General features: G+C 44.3%; 1 protein-coding gene across 1 annotated transcript in view; it reads right to left on the bottom strand.

Moving 5' to 3' along the window:
* The window catches only part of APH1A (aph-1A gamma-secretase subunit), a 70,139-nt gene extending 48,146 nt beyond the window's left edge, over window positions 1-21,993 (bottom strand). The window contains exon 1 of the mRNA XM_078670531.1: window positions 21,671-21,993. Coding sequence (XP_078526657.1) covers window positions 21,671-21,783 — 113 coding nt within the window. The 5' untranslated portion in view covers window positions 21,784-21,993. The remainder of the gene's footprint in view (window positions 1-21,670) is intronic.
* Between the last annotated feature and the right edge of the window lie 4,394 nt (window positions 21,994-26,387).

Raw genomic sequence — 26,387 nt, 5'->3', positions numbered from 1 at the left:
ATAACTACCACTTTGGTAGTATCACATTTGTTTGAACGCAAGAATTCATGGGCGGAAATGAGTCTCTAAAGGCGACCGGGGTTTTATTCTATATAGGTTATCAGCATATTGTAGATACGCAATTAGTTTGTCACCAATTTTTTGAGGATGGGAGACAACGCTTTATAGGAGAGGTGCTAGAATGCATCACAGCTTGAGGCCGCTCCTTTTATATACTCTAGCAGAGGCTTGGCCACCTTTCCTCAGTTTCAGGGTTTTCGCCATCGGTTCACCTTGCAAGAATACAGACCACCACAAGTGGCAGCATACTGAAGACAACCTGCCCATAGATGACCACCAGCAGGAAGCAAAGGTCAAAAGGCATCCAGATATCTGTGACAATTTTGTGGCACTAGTCACCTCAGCCCCTCTGCATCAACATCGGGACAAAAAAGAATCTATATATTACAATCATGGAAAGTGGATTTTACATATAATACAACATGGTCAGACTCTAGAATTTGTTCAAAAACCTCCCGAATGTCCTCCTTGCAAGAGTTCGCACCTACATCTAGATCGGTTAAAAAAGGAAATCCTGTCGCTTATTTTCAAAGGAGCAATAGAGGATGTTTCATTTATTCATCAAAACAAGGGTTTCTTATCAGATTTAGAGATTTGTGGGAAACTGACATATCAATAGGCAAAAATCCACATCAACCTTCTAGAGTTGAAAGCTGTATTTTTTAGGTATCCTTTCTATCCCGAATTGTCAATTCCAACAATTTTGGTTGAAACAGATAATGCCACAACCATGTTTTATTTAAACAAGCAGAGAGGAAGGAAATTAAGAATATTTGCTCAAGCCCAACAAATCTGGAAAGGGATTCTTACTCCAGTATTGGAACTTTCATAGATTCACATGCCTGAATCATTCCCCGTCGTCGAGACGGGAGTCTCCGGTATATAAAAAAGTAGTGCTTAGTAGTATAGCAAACTGAAAAGAGGCCTAGGCCCATTTCCCTTTTGCAACCCATAGCCTTTGTTATGTAAAAAAGGCCCAAACTTTTCTCTGAACCAATCAGAGCTCCTCACCCTCTAGAACACTCCTGGGAGAACCTTCTGCCCCTCAGATTTTTCTACTGCACGCTGTGCTAGGGAGTCTCCTTTGAGCTCTGCTCAAACTCTGTGTTTGTTAACTTCTTTAAAGAACTTTGTTCTTAGCAATTCTTCTGGATTCTGTTCTACTACGGATTATCTTCAAATACATTCTTTAAGGAATGTCTGGAAAGGAGAAGAAAGGATCATTTAGAGCCTGTACAACTTGTTCCAAGAGGTTGCACTACACTGATGAACCTCACACTGACTAGATTTACTGTCTATACCCGCAGGCCACAGACCGCAAGGTATGTCGCATTTTCTCAAGTAAGTTCTGAGAGGTCGTGGAGGGCGCCTTTTAATAGGGTGTCAAACGCTAAGGCCAGAAAGGAGGTTTTCCCCAGTGACAGTGATGAGGCGGCGTCCTCAACATCTAGGAGATCTCATAAGAGATAAAAATCTCCTCAAACTCATTCCTCAGGGGAACGTCCTGAGAAGGCCCTCAAAAAGACCACTCATGGGTCTTCTGGGCGCAGTCCTTCAAAATCTCCTCCCTCTGTGGAAAAGGAGAAGAAAGGATATGCTTTTGGGGAAAGATCATGTTAAAAAGGACTTACTCCAGTATTGGAACTTTCATAGATTCACATGCCTGAATCTAGGAGATCTCATAAGAGATAAAAATCTCCTCAAACTCATTCCTCAGGGGAACGTCCTGAGAAGGCCCTCAAAAAGACCACTCATGGGTCTTCTGGGCGCAGTCCTTCAAAATCTCCTCACTCTGTGGAAAAGGAGAAGAAAGGACATGCTTTTGGGGAAAGATCATGTTAAAAAGACGACTTCTGAGCCGTCAAAAGCACTTCCTCTGGTCAAAGAACCCTTCAGGAAGCAGTCTTTTATACCTCTGAGGTAAAGACTGAGGCAGCCTCTCCCTCGACGGCGGCATCGTCTACGACGGCATCGTCTACGACGGTGGTCGTCTATGACGGTGGTCGACGACGGTGGTCGTCGTCGACGATGGCCGTCAACGATGGCCGTCGACGACGGTGGTCGTCTACGACGGTGGTCGTCTACGATGGTGGTCGTCTACGATGGTGGTCGTCTACGATGGTGGATGGTGGTCGTCTACGATGGCTGTCTACGATGGCGGGTCGTCGACGACGGTGGGTCGTCGAAGACGGTGGTCGTTGAAGACGGTGGGTCGTCGACGACGGTGGGTCGTCGACGACGGTGAAAGAACCTTTTGGATACGCTAGTAGTCCCTCACAATTACATGTGATACTACAATTACAAAATACACCACCAGAATCCGGTCACCACAGATGATGATGACCAGGAAGACATAACAGATCCCAACAAGAAATGGGATGATTACTTGAATCCATCTCCGGTATCTCCCTCACTAGGACTAGTGGATTCTCCGCAGATTCCATAACATAATGGAAACAGCTGCGATAGATTCTAGCTTCCTATGTCGACAATACGAACGGATTACTTCTTATACGATTTCATGTAGCCATTCAAAACCACCCAAAATCTCATTTCGTGTTTTAGCAAGTGGCGCATCAGGAATCTAAGAATCCCTCTGCGCCTATATCAACACCTCCTAACAGGGAGGGGAGATGCTTGGACAACGCAAGACAGAGATTCTCATCCATGCCTGTTCTCTTAGGCAAAGCAGATAATGCCTTTGCTATTCTGGGCAGTTAATACAGGCATATATGGTGCAATATGGCGCCTAACATGAACCTCTTCGCAGAGAACATTAGACATGAGGCGAGCGACGGTGCTAACGAGTCAAAGGTGGTTACGGTCGAGTGCCTTAAGACTAGAAGTCCAAAATTAGGATCCTGAATCTCCCCTTCGATGGAGAAGATTTGTTGGGAAACAAGTGGATGAGGCATTTCAAGGTATCAAAGGAGATACAGATATTACAAATACCCTGGGTACACTATGATACCGTTAGGTGCCTTTCCGATGCGACTGGGAAAGAGGCCAGTCATCCTACAAAGGGAGTTATCAACAAGGGAAGATAACCCCTTTTATTCCTCATCATCACAACCCTATTGTCAACAATAGGAGGTACAACAAACAAGGAACTATACAAAGTCTGCTCCTAGAGGACGAGGAGGTCGTCAAGGGAAAAAACATCGGTAAAAGACAATGACAACCTCAGGGATCTGGCTGCATGTTGCTTTTCCTCTCCACGAGTTCCATGGGTGGGAGAGTTGCTTCCCATCTATACTATTGACAGAAAATAACAGACAGATGGGTCTTCATTATACTAAAATTCACACACTCTTCAGTTTTCTTCGATTCCCTCCTTCCAACACTGCAGACAAGTCAAGAGACTAAAAACATCTATCTCAGATTCGTACAATGCTCCGAAAGGGAGCAATAGAACCGGTGCCGATCTTCCAAAAACGAAAAGTTTTTTTTAGGGTCTTTTTTACTCCTGTTTTTCTTCCCAGTTCGGAAGAATGCCCTGCAGTAGCGCCCTATTCTAGGCCTGAGACTTCTGAATACTTACCGTAAGAAGCAATTTTTTCCAAATGCTGTCCCTAGACATTCGGCTACTCTTAAACCCAGGGGATCATATTACCACTCTAGACTTACAGGATGCTTATTTTCACATCCCCTTCATCCTTCCTTTAGACTGTATCTTCGATTGGCAGTAGCCGGAGGACCATTAATCTTTATATAGTGTCTGACTCCAGTGACATTTCTGGGGCAATATTGGACACGGAATGCAACAAAGCGTTTCCCTCCGAGGAAAGACAACTGAGGATTGTGTCCCTCTTCCAAGAGTTGGTAAAAAGAAAGTCTCTTTCAGTCCGCAGGCGCAAATCCTTGCTGGGCACGATGTCCTCTTGTATTCCCCTGGTACCTTGCTACAGGCTAAGAATGAGACCATGGCAGGAACAGATCGATCTCCAATGGCATCAGGCGGAGGGATCCTTCGACAATACAATAAGGGTGACACCAGTGATGATACAGGCAGCAAAGTGGTGGACACAAAATGCCAATGTGTCTCGAGGACTGACGTTTCTGACAAGAGCGGCTCCACTAATGGTAACGACGGATGCGTTGTTAGAAGGATGGGGAGCTTTCCTTCAGGACCTTCAAGTCAGCGGTCGTTGGAAGGCACAGGAGCAGCAGTTACACATTAATCTGCTGGAGCTCAGAGCGATCCGCTTGGCATTACTGTTTTTTCTGCCATGGATAAGAGGTTCGCCGGTGTTGGTAAGAACAGACAACACTACGGCGAAGCATTATGTGAACAAGCAAGGGGGAACGAGATCTCTCTCCCTGTCTCAGGAAGCCCAGGAGATATGGGAATGGGCTCTTCAGCAAGAAATATCATTGGCAGCAGAACACCTCCCGGGGGATCAAAACGTCAAGGTGGATACTCTCAGCAGGCTAAAATCGTCCTGCCACGAATGGGAGCTAGACCAGGAGATCCTGGACAGCGTCTTTCGGAGATGGGGAACACCGATGGTGGACCTCTTCGCTACAAAGGAAAACAGAAAAAGCCGGTACTTCGCAAGCTGACTTCCCCAGAGGGGATCTTGGGGGAATGCGCTTTCCATGGCATGGTCAGGCATCTTTGCCAACGGTTTTCCTCCAATTCCTCTTCTCCCCCGCGTACTGGTGAAGATCAAGAAAGAGCCGTGCAGGCTGATCCTAGTAGCCCAGTGGTGGCCCAGACATCACTGGTTCACGGAACTGCTGCTACTGTCGGAGGACCGTCCAAGTCGGTTGCGCCTGATTCCATTGCTTCTGACAATGTCCATGGGGCAGGTGCGCCATCCGGACCCGAAATCCTTGCGATTAGCAGCCTTTCTCCTGAACACTGTGAGTTTAGCCATCTGAACATCTCACATGAATGTAGGGAGATCCTGTCCAAGGCCAGAGCGGAGAGTACCAACAAAACCTACAGAATGAAATGGAAGAGGTTTTGTCTGTGGTGTAAGAGGCAGGATGTTCACCCTCTTACTGCTGCACCTCATCAAATTGTACCTTACATTCTGCTGTTAGCAAAGTCAGGATTAGCACACGCCTCCATCAAGGTGCATTTGGCTGCGTTATCCCGCTACAGGAGATCATCGTCAGGCCTATCTTTATGGTCCTCAAGGATTATCAAACAATTAATGAAAGGGATATTCAGAGTCTTTCCACCAGTAAAGCCTCCACCACCTTTATGGAATCTGAATATTGTACTCTCTCAATTAATGAAGCCACCATTTGAACAGATAAACAGGGCAGACCTGAAGTTCTTGTCCTGGAAAGTGGCTCTTCTCATTGCATTGACTTCAGCGAGAAGAGTAGGTGAACTACAAGCGCTCACGATTCAGGAGCCTTTCTTGCAATTTCTAGAGGATAAGATGATTCTCAGGACAAACCCGAAGTTCATTCCGAAGGTGCCAACTGATTTTCATTTGAACGAACCATTGGTGCTGAAGCGTTTCTTTCCTCATCCATCAACAGCGTCAGAAAGAGTATTACACTCGCTGGACGTTCAGAGATGTATGAAATTTTACTTGAAAGAAACTAAGGCGTTTCGCAAGTCTTCCCAGTTATTCGTCGCCTTCAGCGCACCCAGGAAAGGTTTCCCGCTGTCAAAGAGGGGAATTGCCAGATGGATTTCCAGTGCAATTGTCTACTGTCATCAAGCTGCTGGAAAGCCTTTGAATGCACGAGTCCGTGCCCATTCTACGAGGGCAGTGGCCACATCCACTGCATTGTTTGGAGGAGTGCCAACCCAGGATATCTGCAGAGCAGCAACCTGGGCATCTACGCACACCTTCACCAGGCACTACTGCTTGGAGGCAGCCGCAGAATCGGATGCGGCGGTGGGAGAGGCGGTACTGCGGAATATCATCCAGTAACGGTGAGCCTTTCTTGCATCCCTCCATCCATAATTTCTTTTGCTTACAAAGTCACATTATATATAAGTATGTATGTATATGAGATTATGCTTCATTTTCTAATGGTATTGCATGATTATGTAATGTATCAGGAAAATGTGCTTTGTTTTTTCACTGCTAGCTATTCTGACTAAGGCATGTGAATCTATGAAAGTTCCAATACTGGAGTAAGAAAACAAGTTACTTACCTGTAACTTTAGTTCTCCAGTATTGGAATCTTTCATAGATTCACATGCACCCACCCTCCTCCCCTGAGAGGCTCACCTCGGATTTAGCACAAGAAGTGTTTTATATGCACAAGTGCGCGAAAAATCTGAGGGGCAGAAGGTTCTCTCAGGAGTGTTCTAGAGGGTGAGGAGCTCTGGTTGGTTCAGAGAAAAGTTTGGGACTTCTTTACATAACAAAGGCTATGGGTTGCAAAAGGGAAATGGGCCTAGGCCTCTTTTCAGTTTGCTATACTACTAAGCACTGCTTTTTTATATACCGGAGACTCACGTCTCGACGACGGGGAGTGATTCAGGCATGTGAATCTATGAAAGATTCCAATACTGGAGAACTAAAGTTACAGGTAAGTAACTTGTTTTCTTCTTTACAACATACCCTTAAGAGTGGAACATGTTACATGAGTGGAAAACAAATAGATGGATTCACTCAGCAGAACTTCGAAGGAGTACCAAGAATGTGAAGTAGACCAACAACAGTTACTACAATTTGTCTGACAATGGTAAATCCCAAACGGATCTTTTTGCAACGCTTCGGAACAAAAAATGTGAATGTTCGCAAGCAAATTTCCTCACAGCAATTTGCGCTGGATGCCGTTTTCATGGCCTGGACAGAAATGTTTGCTTACGCCTTCCCTCCTTTTCATCCGATTCCCAGAGTTCTGCGAAAAATAATAAAAGAACTGTGCAGTTTAATACTAATTAATAGCTCCGGTGTGGCTAAGGCAATATTGGTTCTATAAGAAGGACCACGCATTACTCTAAAACCTATACCAAATCTCATCTCAATGAATAAAGGACAGATTGTTCATCAGAAAATATTTCAGTTCAATTTATCAGCTTGGCAACTCACGAGCCAAGCTGATACATTTGTTCTTTAACATTTCACAGGAGTGCAAAGCGATTCTAGAGAAATAAAGAGGAGATTCAACAAGTAAATCTCATAGAACGAAATGGAAGAGATTCTGCTGTTGGTGTGCACGTAATGATCTACACCCTTTTAGATCTGCTCCAGAAGAAATTCTACCTTATTTACTCCAATTGGCAAGATCAGGTCTAGCTAACGAGACAAAATCCATTTGGCAGCAAACTCAAGATTTTGTAGAGAGACAGGTAAAGTAGCTCTCTGGTCTAAAAGACTGGTCAAGAAGTTTATGAAGGGACTCTTCAGAGTGTTTCATCCATTAAAAAGACAGCCTGTGCCTTGGTAGTTATATACGGTTCTCTCACAACTGATGAGAAGTCCGTTTGAACTAATTCACATGGAGGAATTAAACTATGTCTCATGGAAAATTGCCCTTCTGGCTTTTCACCTCAGCTAAAAGAATAAGTTAAATCCAATCTTTTATGGTAAACGAACCATACTTACAAATCAATGATAATAGAGTATTACTCAGACGTTACCCTCAATTCATTCCAAAAGTTCCTAATTTATTTAATTCAACTTAACCAATTATATTGACAACATTCTTCTAATAGTCTTGTAACAGAGGGAAAAAAGGCTTAGATTCTTTAGCTGTCAGGAGATATTTTAGATTCTATATAGAAAGAACAAAGACTTTTAGAACATTTTGACCAATTAGTAATAATGCTTGCCCCGCCTATGAAGGGTTGCGCTCTTTCACAGAGCAGTATAGCTCAGAGGGCCTATGCAGTCATTACCCTTTGCCATAGTAAAGTAAGAAAGACATTGACTGGGAAAGTAAAAGCTCATTCCACAAGGAAGGTGGCTGCCTGTACAGCCCTGTTTGCTGGAGATTCTTTACCAGACATTTCAGAGCAGATATTTGGACTAATGTCCATACCGTCACCAAGCATTATTGTTTGGATTCATCTTGAAACCAGATTTCGCAGTTGGACAAGCAGTTCTATGACGCCTTTTCCAATAAGGTAAGAACTTCCTGTAATGCTATAGCTCATTATACTTCATGCATTAAAGAAAAGATCATAAATATGAGCGAACATTTTATCTTTTTTTTTTTAGTGCATATCATGTTTGAGAATACTACTGTGATTATTCCAAGTGGTTTACCATGCCCACCTCCAATTCCTTTGGTTTGTACTACTTACTAATCAGATTCAAGCATGTGAATCTATGAAGGATTTAATACTGAAGAAAAAAAACAGGTCTGTACCTGTACACTGTGGCTCTCCAGTATTGATATATTTCATGAATTCACATGTGACCTTCCCTTCTACCCATGGGTGCCCACCACTCCGAAGACCGCTTTCATTCATTTTAGTACACTTGTGCTTGAAATCGGAGGTATAGTGGCCCTGTAGAGGGAAGAATGTTTCAGGGGATGTAACTTATTTTTTTACACACCATAGATACTATGTGGGTCAATGCTTGGGCCATCTATAGAGTCCATGCCATAAAAAAACCACAACCGCAGAGAAGCTCTGCACCAAAGAATTGAGTGACAAAGTAATTATTGATGGTGAACTATACAAAAACAGAATTACATCACAAATCACAAAGAGTGAAGAACCTTACTTAATGTTAATTAAGAGAAAAAAATATATATGTATGGCCAAAGTAAGCAACTATGAATCCACCCCATGTATCCCTAATCAAACATATTTTGCAGGCCTCCAAAAAAACGTTTTTGTATCTTCAAATTACAAACAAGATTTCAGGACTAGAAAACATGATTAGAGCATCCAACCTGGATGGAGAACCATCAGAGCACCATGCTATGAAGAATGCCCCTTTCTGCTAATGCTCAACGTTACATTAACTTGTGTAAAGTGCTGACCGGGTGGCTACACAACACCTGAAACATGGGATTATCAACGTATCTCTAAAGAACCCTACTGCAGGTGCAAGATATAAACCATCGTCCAAACCCAAACTTTCTATAACTTAGAGAAACCCTAGAAAGCCAACTTCTGGAAAGTATGCACCACCACACCTGTTGCTCAGCCATACCTGGGATTGAAAACTATTGAAGAGCAAAGTATGCAAGCTAGGCCTCCGTGATTTTCTAATGAGAATGATAAAAAAAAACTCCAAAAGAGCGACGTTCAGGCAGGCAATCACTAGAAACTGAAGATGCAATAGCATGGGGACATTTCTCTGGGAGTTTAGGGCCCCTGGCTCTGAAATATACATTTATCAGAATGCTCTTTAGAAAACCCTTGAAAGCTGAATGGCTCATCCAAGTGTGTGGATACTACTGATGGAAGAGAAACCCAAACTCTATTTGGCAATACTGAAAATGCTATAACCGACATTACTGATGCTGTGTTACACAGCCTCCAATCTCTACTTTTCAGCTTGCGTATGACCGTACAACCCAACTCGTATCAAACTTCATCTCCCCCGATTTGCAGTATTATTTTCAAAATATATTTTAAATGGTGCTTAATCAAATACACCAATTCTGTATTTAAACAAGATTCTTCTCCTTGATATTGCATATTATAAGTTTGAACAATTACATTTTTCTTTACCTTTCTTTATATGAAAAAAATACATTGCTGTTTTCTTTATCCCAAACAGAAATTTTAAAAACAAAACTATTGAAGCATTTCATTTTCAACCAGAAAGTTTTGAACCAAGTAATTACTACCAAACAATAAATCACCTCTAAGGTAAATTAAGGGTAACTAGTAAATAATGCTATCATCAAATCACAAATTGTGGAGTTTTCTATTTCTTTGATCTCATAACATAAAAATAAGACTGAAAGCAAACAGGATGTAGATGGAGGCGAGACTTTTTGGGGGGCTTAGATAGCATACAGACTCCTGCAGAACCACTTACACAAGGAGACTGACTATGTTCCATTTATTGAAACTGGAGTAAGCTGGGGAACGACCGAGGGGAGCGGGAGGGAAGTTGAGGGAGGAAGGGAATGTTCTCCTATGGATGTCAAGTGTAGTTGGGAAGACTGTAGTAGATGGGAGCACCATTGTTTGCGGGAAGACTGCTTTTGAAGCCCATGATACCATATGCTTTATCTGCCTACCACTTGTATGTTGCTATTGCATAGCATGCATATGGCTGTATGGCCCATAAGAAATGTAAGATGGCACAGAACCATGCCCCACATTCTGGTGTATGAGAGGTTTAAAACTGCAATAAAATGTAAAAAATAAAATAAGACAGAAAGGCTGTGGGTGCCTTTAATGGAGTCAATCCAAGACCCTTACAGATAAATTAATTACATACTGTGAAAAGGACAATACAGAGGATTGAAAATGGGCAGGGGGGGGGGGGGGCAGAACATAAAACCTCAACAACTGCTTTAACATCAGTTGTATTACCTCACCGAAGGTTTCTTTCTCTATACTAGAGTATGGTGTGAGCCTTTATTTGTGAAGTCACTATGAACCCAGAAATTCTTTACCAACAAACAATAACAATGCTATACTTAAAGATTATCTGCCGACTTAGAAAACCTCAAATGTCGGAGCCTGGACACTGACTGGTCCTACCGTGAGTGAAATCAACAATTTCTTCTGTCTCTTATCCTGGCCTCCATAGTGTTTATTGCGAGCAGTAGTAGCACACGTTTAATGTTTCTGTAACTGAGACATTTCCACAGTAGAACAAGAATTATTTTCTCCAGGTCACCAGAAACAGCAAGTGCTGTCTATAAAATAAATGGATGCCACGGTTGATGTAGTGGAATAGGGCAACACACTAAGAAACAGACTAAGCAAAGTCCTGATGACCAAAGTTACAGTTGAACTAGACGATTTGAGACTAGATATAATGCATTTCATACATGTGCAGAGCCCTGTAGAAATGATGGCATAAAGAACTATCTTAAATGGTCATGACACGTCAGCATCTTATAGGGCAAAGGAAGGGTGAGCTTTTTTTTTGCCAAGTAACTAGCAGGTGAATGTTGTAATAAAAATACTATCTCACCAGTATACATTTTTAACACCTTTAGTACGGGAAACGGCCTTTACAACGAGGCCGTTTCCACGAAATATTTAACCACGCATGCAGTACAACGCATGCGTGGTTACCACTAATGCCTTTACCACGCATGCCTTTACTACGATGTTTGTAGTAAAGGCATATGTGGTAAAGGTAAAAAAAAAAAAAGGGGGGGGGCTTGGGGGGGGGGGTCTCCCCCCCAAATAAAACAACTCACCAGAAGTCACGTCGGCATCAGAGTCGCTTAAGAGAAATCGGTAAAAAAATGCCGTTTTCTCTTAACGACGTCACCACGCAAATAGTCGATGAAATGTTTATGCGTGGTAAACGAATTCCGTTGTAACGCATGCGTGGTAAAGGCATGCGTTGCAACGGAATTCGTTGTATCGTCATATATTCCTTTAGTACTGCTCTTTCCCAATTACAAAAGGAACAAAGGATGGACGGAATGTTGAACAATGCAAACATTCACCCCCAGTCACAAAGATCTGGGTTTAATCTATCAGTCTTTTGCTCACCACACCACCCACTGCCAGGCCAGGTCCTCCCTGGACCGGAAACAAGCATCTTGGTAACGGTTTCTGGGCATCACCCCATATCAGCCAGGCTAGCTTAAATCCAGTGGTGGAGTGAGCACAGGACCAATGTCTGGGCATACCCTTCCCACTTAGGGTGACAAAGGCAAAAAGAACAAATCATAGATGGAATGCTGAACAATGTAAGCATTCACACCCAGTCACAAAGAATGTTTGATATTGTTCAGCATTCTATCCATCAATTGTTCGTTTTGCCTTTTCCAATTACAGCACGGTTGCATCCACACTTTTTACTCTGTGATAGCAATATGGTCTGTTAGTATGAGGGTACCACAGTAGCATCACAAGTGGTTGCACACATTTTTTCATAAAATACACTAGAAGTTGAGCTAATACGCATTATTTACTAGCAGTTAACAATATTAGAGAGTAGAACCCAGACACATTATATGTCAGGACCAGAGGCTGGAATTATGCTTATTAAATAAATATTAATGCTTAGAACTATATTATAAAATATTAAAACTTTCCCTTGTTTTGTCCCACAGTCTTTCACCAATCACATCCCGTTCTGCTCCTCAAATAGAATCAGCAGCATCTTCATAACCTTTGTTTGCTGCTCAGCAGTCAAGATAAGTGGCTTTGTATTTGGGTTCCATCTGATAAATAGAATTGTCGCTACAGTATTATTTTCATTTGGTACAGCTCTCCAACCGGACGAGCGCTTGCTACGGCCAAATGTGTTTCCCCTATCAATCCTTGTGGATCAGCAGCCTGTTGCTATTATGAATCAGTCACACTTCGATGTTGAGGACTATCAGGATTACTATGAGGTTGACCAAGATAACTACTTTATGGTTGAGACCCTGGACAACTCAGTCGAGCAATCAGTGGAAAAGGCATTAGCAAAGGTCCTCCAACCTGTCTCGCAACAGCTAAAGAGCTACCCCTTAACACAGAAAAGACAGCTGGTCCCCCTGGATGCCCTGCAAAGGTTGCCTGCGAATGGAAGGCAGTAGGTGCCTCCAGGTTGCTAAAAAAGTAGGCACAAATGGATACACTGGACAAATTGGCTAAATCATACCAGTGTGACCAACAGTATGTTTCAGCTGGAAGCTCCAGTGACTGCAACTTGCTAATCCTGTAGATAACACTACTGACACGGATACCTCCCACTCAGACTTTTCTCAAGACCCCTTTGACACTAGCAAAGGGAAATGCAAATGCACAACAAAAAATCCTAAAGTTTCTTATAAAGCCCACACAATAGTACTCCCTTTTGATCCGAATGACATCATACATCAGAGATGGTCGGAATGGACTCCCTAGGTGGCGAATTATGTGCAAGCTCGCTTGTGCAAGTCTTTTGATAAAGTGTGCAACCGCTTAGGAGCGATAAAGTGGCAGAAACTCCAGATGTGGACCCAAATATGGACATGTTTATGAATAAATACCACAAGATTGGGATTGACAGGTCCTGGAAAACATGCAGGGATTAATTCTGACATTTCTGGTCTTTTAAACAAAATTTTGGAGATAGCTTACTAAGCTGCGGAATCAGGGGAACCAATTGACTCGGAAAGCGGTGTGGGATGGTCACAACAAGCCACATGTCAGTTGTTCAACGCCAACTGTGCCAGCTCTTCAGAACATTGCAAATCTATTCTAATGAAGATCCACCCAAGGCTAACAGATTAGCAACAGTGGAAGACGGTCCTGTGGCCAAAGGACTCTTGTTCGGAGATCCTTTTGTTAGGCACCATCGGGGACAATCTCCAGGCCATTCCTCCTATTCAGGTCCCCAGAGAGGATTTCAACCAGGATGACATGGAGGCTGGGCATATGATGCCAGAGGAGGTACATTCTTCCTCGCCAGATAGGGAGGCAGAAACAGAGATAGATAGCGTGGTAGACACAGAGGAAGTACTCTGGGGGATCAAATACCAACCTTGTCACTCCTGTATCAAGTTATTTCATTAAACACAAGTGATATTGTAAGGCAAAGTGAAGTAGTTTCTTTACAACTGGGAATCAGGGTCTCAAGACGCATGGGTCTTAGACACCGTGCAAGGTTAGAAACTGATGTTTTTTAGTACTCCATTGCAATTAGGGAATCCTTCACCTCTCAATTTTCCCCAAGCAGAAGAATTTTATAGATACAAAAATTGAGGCTCGATTAAGAAAAGGCATTATTCCTCTATCTCTTTTCCACCCTCAGGGGTTTTTCCGTGCCATTTTCCTTGTCCAAAAGAAAGCAGGAGATTTCTGCCTGGTCTTGAACCTCAGAGAGTTTAACCATTTTATAGTCTAGCAGCATTTCAAGATTCAAGGTTTCCATCAGTTACAAAATCTTCTGCAGGCCAGACACTAGATGGGCAGATTGGATTTGAATGATGACAGACAGAACATTTCCAGTTTTCCCTCTAATCAACGTTTTCTCTTTCATTCAGGCTCTTGTCAGCCTCACGGTGCTTCACAAAACTGATGAAGCTAATTGTGGACATTTTACAAATTAAAGAAGTGAGGCCAACAGTTCATTTCAAACGACTTCATAATTTTAGCTTAAAATCAAGTGATTGTGATGCTTCATCTCACCTGGACGATAGAACTACTTCAACATCTAGAGTTGGTCATAAACTGAAAGAAATCTTTGCAGACTCTGGTTCAATCCATAGAGTTTCTAGGTTTTTGACTAGACTCTCTGACAACGCAGTTATGTATTTCCAGTCACAAAATGAAGGCAATCTCGAAAGAGTTGCGAGTTGCTTTGAGCAGAGAGACAATGTCTCTTCAGCTGTCCACCATAATACTGGGTCTATTGGCCTATTCTATCAAAGCCTTTTTCCCCGTGCCCTTCCACTACAGAGCATTGCAAAGTTTGAAGATACAACAGTCTGGCATATGCGGATCAAGTGCCATTGTCGCTTGAGACCAAGACAGAATTGAGGTGCTGGCTCGAACACATAGAAACCTGGAACTGCAGGGCGATCTTTTGATGCCAGCTATATGTGGCAGTGAAATCCGATGCCAGCCGTTGGGGGGCGGGGGGGCAGATGGATGATGAAGGAACTAGCATTGCACATCAATTGTCTTGAGCTCCTAGCAGGCTGTTTTGTGATAATGTTATTATTCCCTGAACACAATGACCTGTGTATTCTGTGGAGGATGAGCAACATTTCAGCTGTCTTTTATATTAACAAGTTGGGCGGCACAAAATTGCGGATGTTAGTGGAGATTGCCAAGGACTTTTTGCACATCTGCCTAAAACACCACATTTCAATAACAGCGAAATATCTTCTGGGCCACCAGAACACGGTGGTGGATGGGCATTTTAGACATCTGACAGACTTCAGCGATTGAAAACTGAATGCACAGATTTTCCAACAGTTGAATCTCCAATGCGGTCCTTGCAAAGTGTTCCTTTTTCAATAGACATTTAACAGACACCAGAAGGGATTTTTCATTTGGAGTGCGGACCTGGAAGCCCTGGCGATGGATGTCTTCCTCCAACATTGGAGGAGAAAGGGAGGGTGGGTTCCTCTACTCATAATGATTTTGAGGGTAGCAAGTCATGGAACAAGGCAGGAAACGGAGTGGATTCTGGTCACTTTGATGTGGAGGACTCAGGTTTGCTTCCTGGTCCTTTTACAGATGGCCTGCAAATCTCCCATCCTTCTTTTTCCGACATAACTTCTGGATCCACCAGAGTCCCCACACCAAATAAAACAGTCCAACCTGATTGGTCTCATGGCTTGGAGAATTTCAGGAGTTGTTTGCAAAAGCCGGGACCTTCGGAACAACCTTATTTCTTCTTCAGACAGGCTTGCTCTGCACGTATGCATAAGAGACATTCTTCACACTGGGCGAGATGGCTTTATTGTTACGCCAAATGGAGTTTGGATTCTTATGGGAGCACCTGTAACCATGGTGGTGAATATTCTTTCTGAACTGGCATATAGCAGTCTTGCTTACAGAATGATTATTAATTTCCGGTATGCAAATTCAGCCTGACATGTTCAGATAGATGCTCCTCACATTGGTGAGCCTCCGCTGGCCAGTAAGTTGTGGAGAGGGACCAGATTTTCAAATCCTCCACAACCATGTTACTCTTGAATGTGGGATGTAAATGTTGTTCTAAAATGTTTGGATCGTTGACCTCACAATTCATATCTCTCCTGCAAACAACTGTCAGCTAAGTTTACTATATTACTGTGCTTGATTTCATTCAAGAGGATCTCTGACAGTAGAGCACTGGATATTACGTGTAGAGTATTTTCCCCTGGCAGAGTGGTATTCCACATTTCCAAACGTACCAAAATGAATATTCAAAATTTTCATTATTCAGCTTTTCCAAATAATTATAAATTGTGTGTGGTTGATTGTCTGAAAGAATATGAAGATTATATTTGGAGTCATAGGATTCGGCAGGACAGTTGTTGTTTGCCCCGCTTTTGTTTCGTCTAGTGTCACCTGCCACTTTGGCTCGGTGGTTGAGTTGGTTATTAGTGGAAGCTGGGATTGATGTTACTGTTTTTGGATCCCACATGGTTAGGGGTGCTATGATGGGATAACTGTGCCACCTTTCGTACATTTAAATTATATGTGCCCTATTGACGGCACTTGCGGCTCCTACACATCTCTTGCTAGCAACACTTTACCCAAAAAAGGTTCATTTTTATTGCAATATCATTAACACCACACACTCCCATAATAGTGCCTTCTTAGGGGTATGAGCCTTACTTTTATATTGGCGCCCACTGCACCAATGGTTTTCTTGCCAGCCACATATCCTGCGGCTTTTGTAGTTTTTAGCAAGCGACCTGCTCTACCTGCGCCAGACAGAACATCCACACTGCCTCAGTGCAGCCCGGGTCCTGCGAGCAAGTGACACGCCCTCTACCTCCAGCATGGGGCTCACAGGTTCTGTGCCACACAGTTAGTTAGTGATTATGCCCACATACTTGGCATTCCTCACCGCTGTTTTCACCCTCAAACAGCACCTTTATACCGATACTTAAAAAGCAGCTCCACTCTCAGCCTTTCTCTTCCAAGAAAGCAGAGCAGGGTAGGTCTACCCATGGAAAGCTGTGATGCATCCGTATAAATACTCTCATTTTGCCTCCAATGAGTATTGCTTCCACCACTGATATGGTAAGACTCCTTCCTTTGATTTAATTTGGCCCTCTTTCCTGCAGTATGCTAATTCGCATTTCCCCAGCCTTCTCTTGTGGGGGGCTATATCATGACCCAAGTCCCTATTAATATGATTACTTTTGCTGTATATTTCCTCACAGTGCAAGCTATCTATATTTTGTGGCTACACATTTGTCATGTGTTGCTGGGTGCAAGGGTGTTTTTCACTGTGCCTTTTTGCACTCATGTGTAGTGGCATGTTTAGACATTGCACGCATGTCGTATAAGGGGGCATGTCTTGACTCTGCAGTGCTTGCCTCACTTTGTACAACTACTTGCAATTTATATACTATAATTATGTGGTTTTTTTGTATTTTAGGACGGTTTTCAATTTTAGATATATTTGATTGATCGCAATTGTTTGGAGTGTTTAAAAATCTCAATTCTAGAATCCACTTCCTGAGATTCCTTCACTGTGTAGATTAGGGTTATTTTGGGTCCTAAAGAATCACCAATTGATCATGCCCCTAACAGAAATAGGAGAGAAACATGTTGAACCTACTAGGTTTGCTAAGGTATCTGGGACAGTTATATCCCCTTATAGCATTCACCATTTTAACTAGGCAAGTGACCTCAATTCATTAAATAGGTTTTTTTCTGAGGATCACTTAAGTCTCCTTTTTCACATCATTTCACTACCAATCTACACTTACAACCCACCCACCTGCACTTCATCAAACAGCACAAATGAAAAAACAGCAACGAGCCTCCTTTAGGGTGCCCGTCAGGCATTGCACCTCCGGCCCGATGAGGAGCTTGCCCAATGATGACACCCACATGGGTGAATGAGGGCATTTGCTCCTATTGGAGCATCTCCCACCTCTGTAAAATCAGACCTACACACATATATTTAACTGCTGCACTACAGGAACTTAATACTCTTTTTGGAGTGTGTCGCTGGGAGTTTCCAGCAAGGCGCTGCTGCCCCTGCCTAGGTGAAATAATCCCAGTGTATGGATGCCCTGAAGTCAGCTTCTTTGCTGAAAGACTTCATTCACTTTGTTTCAGGGTCAGATGGTGCAAAGTGGCCTTTGTTTTGAATGCAATGTGGGTATTTGAAGCGAAGATCGGAGGTGAGGTGGAATACCAGGACCTAAGCACAGGTGACAAGATGTGGAGTAAAACTGTCTAAATTCATCTGAGCGCCACACAAATGCTAGTGTTTATATACTCCATACTCACAAATACACAAAATGCCTTCAGAAGGTGCACATACCCTTAAATTGTTTTCCACGCGTTCCGCACTATCAAGGAGAAACATGTTTTAAAGATATAAACCCGATTATTGATGTACGGGGAAAAAAAGAGTGGGATATCACAGACCTACCCCCACTCCCCATCCCAATTCGCCCTCAACAACCTGTCCAACATGAAAAAATATTAATTTCCCAATAACTAGATCTAGGTCCACAACAGGACAACTACAGGCGTGGATTTCCTGAGAGCCAAAATGGAGAGAGAAAAGGAGAAGCACACTCCGCCAACACAAAACCTGCAGACCTTCCCACCCCACTCCCTAAACCAGGATCCTCTAGGCTATATCAAACATGAATCAAAAAATCAGTCACCAACATGAAATACAATGAGAAGAGAACACCAAAGGCAGCTCAGTTTGTAGTCCAAACCTTCCAGGAAGGTCCCATGAGAATCTGCCTAATATAAGATATAGCTCCACCCCTGAAAGCTCTGATCTGACCCTCATGGAGAAGCCCTAAGAGTTTGTCAAATGAGATCCATTATCATGTGTCTCACATCAATCAGGGACTATTTTGTTGCAAGGGTACCAGAGTTCAGGACTAGAAAAGCAATAGATGTCCATCTCTGTCGTGCTTGGATGCCTTTCACATAGTCACTGTTCTATCTGCTTACATGCATTTTCTATCAAACCAGTTAAATTTCACTTTTTTTCCACGAAGTTAGGCTGTACACCTTCCTATCTTTGTCATGTTCTAGCACCCTCCTGCAAGCCCAACAAACCACTTAACGATCCTCCTAACAAGGTCACCAGCTCCACTAGCAGCACTTCAGGAGAGACTCTCAAAACCTAAGGATAAGAGGCCCTACGCAGATTGTCCAAATTCTGAGTACTCTTCTCTAGCTTCACCAAAACACTGTTTGAAGATGGATATCTCAGCATGCAATGCTTTAAATTAGTGCAGTAGAGATCTCACCCCTAGAGGATATTTCCTCTAAGTTAGAAAGCTTGCTTGCGAATTCCATCTGCCCCACTCTGGCCATCGTACCTCAGGGTACAGACTGCGGAGTGCATCACTACTTCCTGAACGGTCTTCAGGGCTCCGCTCAGTAACACGCTTCAATGGGACCCCTGTGAGATGCGGAATCACTATGTTTGTTAGTGTTGTGGAAAACCCTTCCTGCATGCCAGGGCAGGATGCCTGTGCTGCTCTAGATTGATGACCTGCCTGTAAGCCACCCGGTTGTTGTGGCTTCTATTCTGCTGTGACCCTCTAACTTTTGACACCATTCGGAAAGTGTATCTCCAGGACAGGCAAATGTTCTATGATCCCTGACCAGTAGTCGCCCATCAGGCAAGGGTTGAGCCTTAAAGGCTTGCAAGCACAAGCTCTCTAATTCCCTCTCAACAGAGAATCAGCCCATGCAGTAGGCACAAAGGGGCAAGCAGGGAGATATTCAGGCACAGTCAGAAGCCAGAGGCAGCCAGAAGTGGGAGCTACCCACCTACTAGGGCATTAATGTTCCTCTTCACAACACATTAAAAACAACACAGCTATGGATTTATAATTGTGAATCCAAGTACCATCTTTGGGGTATTGTCAGAGTATTACATAGTGAAGCCTAACCAGCCTCATAGCAGAACACTCTACTTTCCTATATTGACATTTCTTCTCAATTCAACTAATCCAAACTACTTCAAAATTTTAGTGTAATACTGACGGATAGGAACGGTCAAGTCATTCCACAAATCAGATTTTTAACTGGTCCATGGTTGTAACAGAATGGATAAATCAAAGCCATTTACCTTTGTGTTCCCTGTCTATTCCAGAGAACATTTACCCAACCGTGGACCAGCTGAATGTGACCTTCCATTTCCGTTTCAGCTTTCTTGCTGAAAGAAGGAGGCTTTCTTCAGAGACTTTTCTATACTGTGCTCACTTATTGTCAAAAGAGGAATACAGAAACGAAAAGGATCACTACACTACAATGCTGCCACCAAGGATCTATAGACATATGCAAAAATGTGCCTTTAATACAGTACTTGTTCGATTCTTCAAAACTATGAATAGACTATCACCTAGCTTCCTGGCTGACATCCTTGTTAGATAATCAACAACCTAGCCCAACAATTATCAGCAAGCTAAACACTAACTTCTTGACACATCAAAAACTTCAGTGAGACATCAAGTTTGCAGTTTTAACTTACATGGCCCAAATCACTGATATTCACTCTGCGCTAAATCACTGATATTCACTCTGCACTGACTAGTGCATGCAAGACTATTCTAATTATATACCGTATCAAAAAAAGGAGGGTTTGGTTAATACTTCATCACAATTCACGTCTTTCTCCCCACTTTGCCTGCGTAGCCATGTTTCTGCACATATTAAACATTGACATAATATAGCCTTATAGGCTGCAGGGGAGGGCTCTGTCAGTTGTCAAAGGCCTTCAACTTGAGTTATTGGGCCAAGCCTTAGGAGAGGGCCTTTCACAACCAGTATACCTGAAGGCAGAAGAACTATTAGAACATTGCACCCACTTAATATAGAATATGCTAAATTAAAATGGGAGAAATAGAAAGACAAACACTGAGATGTTGGAGCTGAAGACTTATACCAGCCATTCTTTATAAGCCCTGCGCTATTAGTAAGACTATCTTATTTATGTTATCCACCAACATGTTTAGAGCTGTGCACTGAAAACATGTCATTTGTATCACCATTCTATAAGGAATGAGATTAAAATATACTCCATTTGCAGGGCGTGCCACACTTGTCTTACAGAACAGATCAGGAAACAGCCAAAGATATAGCCAAAAAAGCGCTGCATTTTCCGAAACCAGTTCCGATTCTGATCTTGGGTAGAAGCGTAAACAACTACATTACATTGACAGTCAATACAGAGTATGCATACTGGCCGATAGGTGCGTAGTTATAAAATAAGGTTTCAGCATTAGCCCGAACTTCCTCGAAAGTGCCGACCATGAATCTGCCCTCACTCTGATGTACAGATATGTTTCTTTGGTTTGAAGCTAGCCGCATCACAATGTGGTATTGTCTGCAGTAATTAACGACCACATTAATGTAACTGCCTTTAGCTACGTCCTTTGTTTAAAGCAGACACCCCGGCACTCTCCTTGATCTGCAGTCACCCTCGGCGACTTATATCACACCATACACTAGGTCAAAACACAACAATATACACAGACCCACTATCTGAATTCCTCAACACAACAAATCACAACACACTGTACAGCATCACTTCAGTCATACAGAAACGTGCCAAGCCATAACTGATTGATAAGTACCACATCGTGACATCCAGATCACAACCTACACAGCAAAATTCCATGTTCGCTTCACCCCTTTCTTTCAGCTATCACATTCCAATTTGAGACATTAAATACAGAACAAGATACCACAATTAGCACATTATCACCACACACTGGTATATAAAACCACATGCTGTTACACTCATTCTGTATCTGCAACACCAAATCTCTGGATGCAGTGGGACGTCTACATCCTCCTGATCAGCCCTTCATATGCCGACAATCTCGAAACCCACGATCGCTGTGCGCCCAACATAAGAGAGAAAACACACAGCCCCTCCACAGCACTCACCCTGCCACCAGAATGATTACCCTGAGAGGGTCCCTCGCTACTGTCAGCAGGAAGAGGGAGAAGGCGGGTCCGAAGGCAATGAAAGTGCAGCCGAAGAACATGGCGGCCCCCATCTTGCCGGACCCTTACAAAGCCCGACCGGGTCAGCCGCCTCCGACGAACCCCACAGATCAAAATACTAGGGCCACCCGGCTGAGATAGCTGCCATGGAAACAAGTGTAGGGCCACTACGAACCAGCTGGCAAAATGATAACCACTGCTGCTACAAAGGAATGGGCTATAGAAACCAAAGAAGGACTAAAGAAAATAAACTAATGGAAACTATAAAAATACTAAACACTGTGTTTAAAATAGGGTCGGAAAACACAATAGAAACAGAGAAAAGACTAAAACAGCGCAGAAAAAAAGCCACGGAGAATGATTAGGAAACTAAGAATACCACGAAGCAAAATAAAGAAACCGAGGCAAAATCGAGATTTATTTATTTTATTTATTTATTTATGCGTTTTTATATAGCTCGGACTTTACCCGAAGGTGTCAGAGCGCTTCACAATAGGAACAGGACTGATATAAGAGAACATTACAAGTGAACACATTTAATTACAAAAGCAAAAGTTACATTACATGAGGCAAAGTAACAATCGTGAGCAAACAAAATACAAGAGGTAGCAAACGGTGCATTTCAGGAGGAAAAAGTGAAATGTGCAGGTTACAAAAGCGTACAAAGTACAAGTAGAGGTATAATACTGCAATAAATGGAGGACACTCAAACACAAGAACAAACGTTACGTAGGCAATGGTGGCAAGAGAGCGGGAGAATAACAATCAGCCCTGTCAAGCATCACGCATCACTCGTGACACTAACGCATTTCAGTGCGGTGCTCCGCATCACCGCACTGAAATGCATTGTCACGCATAATGCATAGTGGCAGTCTCAGGTGTAGCTGGCTACAGGGACTGTCTGTGGTCTGCCTGCCGGTCGCGCTGCTTCCATGGTCTTCTTGAAGCAGTAACCCCAGCTAAGCGCCTGCCAGTCCCAGGCTCTGCCTCTTTGCTACAGTGTATCTCCCAAGCCGCGCTGCCGGGCAGCATTGCGTCAGCCTGCCTTACGTCATGTCCGTTCCCAGCTAGCGCTCCGCAGTCACATCCTGCTGACTCCGAGAGCGTGGAGTTTATTATTCTGCAAGTCGCCCGCAATAATTATGGGGCAGCGCCGTTGATTATATTGCACGTGATGGCCCGGCCTGTGCCACACTCTGCTGTAGGCCATCATAATCAAGGCCGCCGCAGCAGTTGTAATTTCGGAGCCGGCAGTGAGAAATTAGTGCAGCCGGTCGTCAGGTCAGGGGTCTTTAGGCGCGCAACGAGGACGTCACCTTGCTGGTACTACCGCCGATGCTGCAGTATGATTTGTGAGACTGGGAAACTGCCTAGGGCAGCGCTTCTTGCACCTGATGGTTGCTGTAAAATTTAAAAGAAGACCATCACCCCACCGTGAATTGTCGAGGGAGTGCCAGGACGACCGAGGAGGCGGCCTGCCCACCACCTCGGTAAACTCATTGCCGTGGCCTCGCAAGTTGGACAGTAAGTGCTACAGCCAGCCGCGCATGTGTATGTTAATTTGTTAATGTGACGATGGCCGCCGCCACATTGTTTACTGATCGCACTCTCTTCAGTGCACTTTGAGCATAATCTGAACTACTTTGCAAATGTATTGCCAATTTCGTTTTAAAAAGATTGGTGATGGTGAACAGTAGTTCTTAAGCATGCCTTTGCTTTTCTGAATGATTTTAATTAATTATGACTGGAGCCACGTATGTCCCAGGGAAATGCTTCTGAGTAGCATTCTGTCCGGTACGGAAGCCCGCAAATATAGTGACATACAGACCTAGTTGTAAAATAACAGAGGCTTTTTATTCATGTCCTGCAAGGGACTCCTCCGCCCACACTGGCACAGGCTGCCCCAGTCCCTTTCGGGCTGCCTTGCTCCGGAAGAACTTAGTGTGCGGGGTGCACTGCCACATGGCCCCGTGGCTATCTTGTCCGTCAGGAGAACTGCACTAGAAAGGCTCGGTAGCTCATGGATGAGCGGTGACCCTGACTTGGCCTGCTGTCCCTCTCTAACCCCCTCTTCTGTCACTGCTCCTACCCCAGCCCTCGGTACACTGACCAAATCATTAGCCACTCCTCTCTCCTGACATCGACCCGCCCGATACACTCAGCCCCTTCAGTATCCCAGAATGTATATGCAATGCAGGGGAGAATAATCATGCCCATTTGCATAATGTGCCCACAATGATCTTACGAATACTATAAATATGTAAACACGTTTCCAGGCCAGTTTGTGAGCTACAGTTCATCTTGGATTCTTGAGGTGTACTTCCATCCTCTTCTCTGTTATTGCTAGCTTTCCATTTTCATGTTTCTCCACAGTTGTGGAGAAGCAACTGCCGCAAACATATTTGTAAATGTAGTGGTGCAGGAGAAAGCACTTGGCGGCATCGGTTTTTGATGTTTTAAAGTAGTTTTAAGACCGTATTAGAGTTCTGTCGTTCCTCAAATGGGTGTAATTTCTGTAACACATGTTACACTTGTCTTCACTGCTTGATTTTTGTTCGCGAGAAAGTGTCACTCATAGTTCTTGAATGTCACTCATAATTACAGTGAAATTATGAAAATGTCACACAAATGCAATCTGAAACCTTGGCAGCTATGAACAATTATAGATGAAATAGTCAGAAGAAGTGGGGACTGACCGTGTACGTGTATAAATACACTCAGGGGAAGCAACCTAACTACCACGTTTGAAGTTCTCTCATGTGTAGGGTCACTAGGAGGGTCAGTCTCACTGCACCCAATGCTACCATTTCTGTGTTTTGTTGTTACATAGTGCATTCTGGGAGTTGTAGTCTTAGTTGGTTTTAATGAAGGCAATTAGACCAGCACACCTGATAATAATGACAATTAAACGAGAAAGTTCAGGAATGCAAGACCTGTGTCCTGGTGACATAGAGCTAGGGACGTAGCTGTAGTGTCCTCCGGCTGGGTAGCAGTGCAGTCTACCCGCGCTCGGAGGACGCTGTCTAGCGCCGGTGTGTGTCGTCACACACCGGCTATAAAATAAAGGGACGTGGCCCGGCTCCGGCAGTCGGGACCACGCAAGTGAAAAGAAAAGCTGTGTCCCTTGCCTGATTGCGGCTGCGGCGCTAATTATAGCCACGTGCTTGCAGCCCCATTACACTGGCGACAAGGCAGTAAAGAGCCCACGTGCGCTGCTGTGTGCACTCTGTCCCCAGCAGTCATTTAGAGCCCTTGAAGTGGGCCATAAAACCACAGGGGTACTGTTTGATCTGCAGAGGCCTGCTGTGGTGCTCCTGTGATGCCTGCCCCGGGCTGTTGAAGATCCCCCAGCTCCGAGGGGTGCCTGGAGAAGAGTGGAAGTGTCCCTGATTGCCCTGCCGGAGCCCTACCTTGAGAATCCCGCGCCCCTCTGGAGAAAGGATGTCACAGTAAAGCCTGCTACCCAGAGTGCAGAGGGAGGTTCTGGCTATGTGTTTCGTCACCTTCTGCAAGGCGACGGCTACTGAGCCCAGGAGGTAGGCCGAGCACGTGCCGCAAAGAGTGTCTGCGACTGCGCAAGGATGGCGTCGATCCCGGCCATTGAGCCGTTTACAGTTGATGGCGCCCCATCTTCCCTCGCCCCGCGATGGAGAGACTGGACTGACCGGCTCCAGATATACTTCGAAGGGGTAGGCATAGCCCGAGACAGACGCAGGACCCTACTGCTCCATTTGGGAGGCAAAGACATCCAACGCATATACAAAACCTTAGTAGAGGCCACACCCAAAACCTACATGACGCTGCTTAGCGGCCTAAACGCACATTTTGAACCGATGGCGAATAGAGACTACGAGAGATTTATCTTTCGCCGGGCCAAACAGGAAGCCGAGGAGTCGCTAGACGCATTCCACGGGCGGTTGAAGGAACTGGCAAGTACATGCGGATTTAGAGATGAACAGGAAGAAATCCGAGGGCAGATAATCCAAGGATGCTACTCATCCAAACTCAGAGTGAACATCCTTCAGGAAGACGGGAAACCCCTGGATGGTATCCTCACCCTGGGTTGATCGAAGGAGCTATCACAAGCCAGGGCGTCACACATGGAGGCAGCCCTCCACCGATCCATCAAGACAGAGCAGATAAATGCAGTGGAAGCGGTAAATGTAGTGAGGCCCAAGGCGCCCCAAGCCTCAGGGAGGAGACCGCAGAGAGGGAAAAAAGGAGTGCGGCTACTGCGGAGGAACGCCCCACCGCATGTAAGATTGCCCAGCGAGAGGGAAGAAGTGCAGTTCCTGCGGATTGATGAACCACTTCGCGGCGGTATGCCGATCCACAAAACCCCGGAAGGAAGCAGCACAAGCTGTAGCGGAAGCACACGACAGTGAGGACATGGACGATGACGCAGGAGACTACCCAGTCCACTACGTATTTGTGCTAGACCAGCCACGACGGAAGAGACGATGACTTCCAAAGTGCAGGATCAAAATTCACCAGCAGGATGTGAGAGCCACCATAGACACTGGGGCCTCGATTGAACTAATGGCTGCAAATGTATGCAATCAGTTAAGCCCACGCCCGCCATTGCAGGAAGCCAGAATCAGGGTGTTCGCGTTCGGACAAAAGAAACCCATCCCGCTCCAGGGATGTTTCAAGACTG

Source organism: Lissotriton helveticus, chromosome 12 (genome assembly GCF_964261635.1).
Source record: "Lissotriton helveticus chromosome 12, aLisHel1.1, whole genome shotgun sequence".
Classification (NCBI taxonomy): domain Eukaryota; kingdom Metazoa; phylum Chordata; class Amphibia; order Caudata; family Salamandridae; genus Lissotriton; species Lissotriton helveticus.
This window is presented reverse-complemented; position numbering and strand designations above follow the sequence as displayed.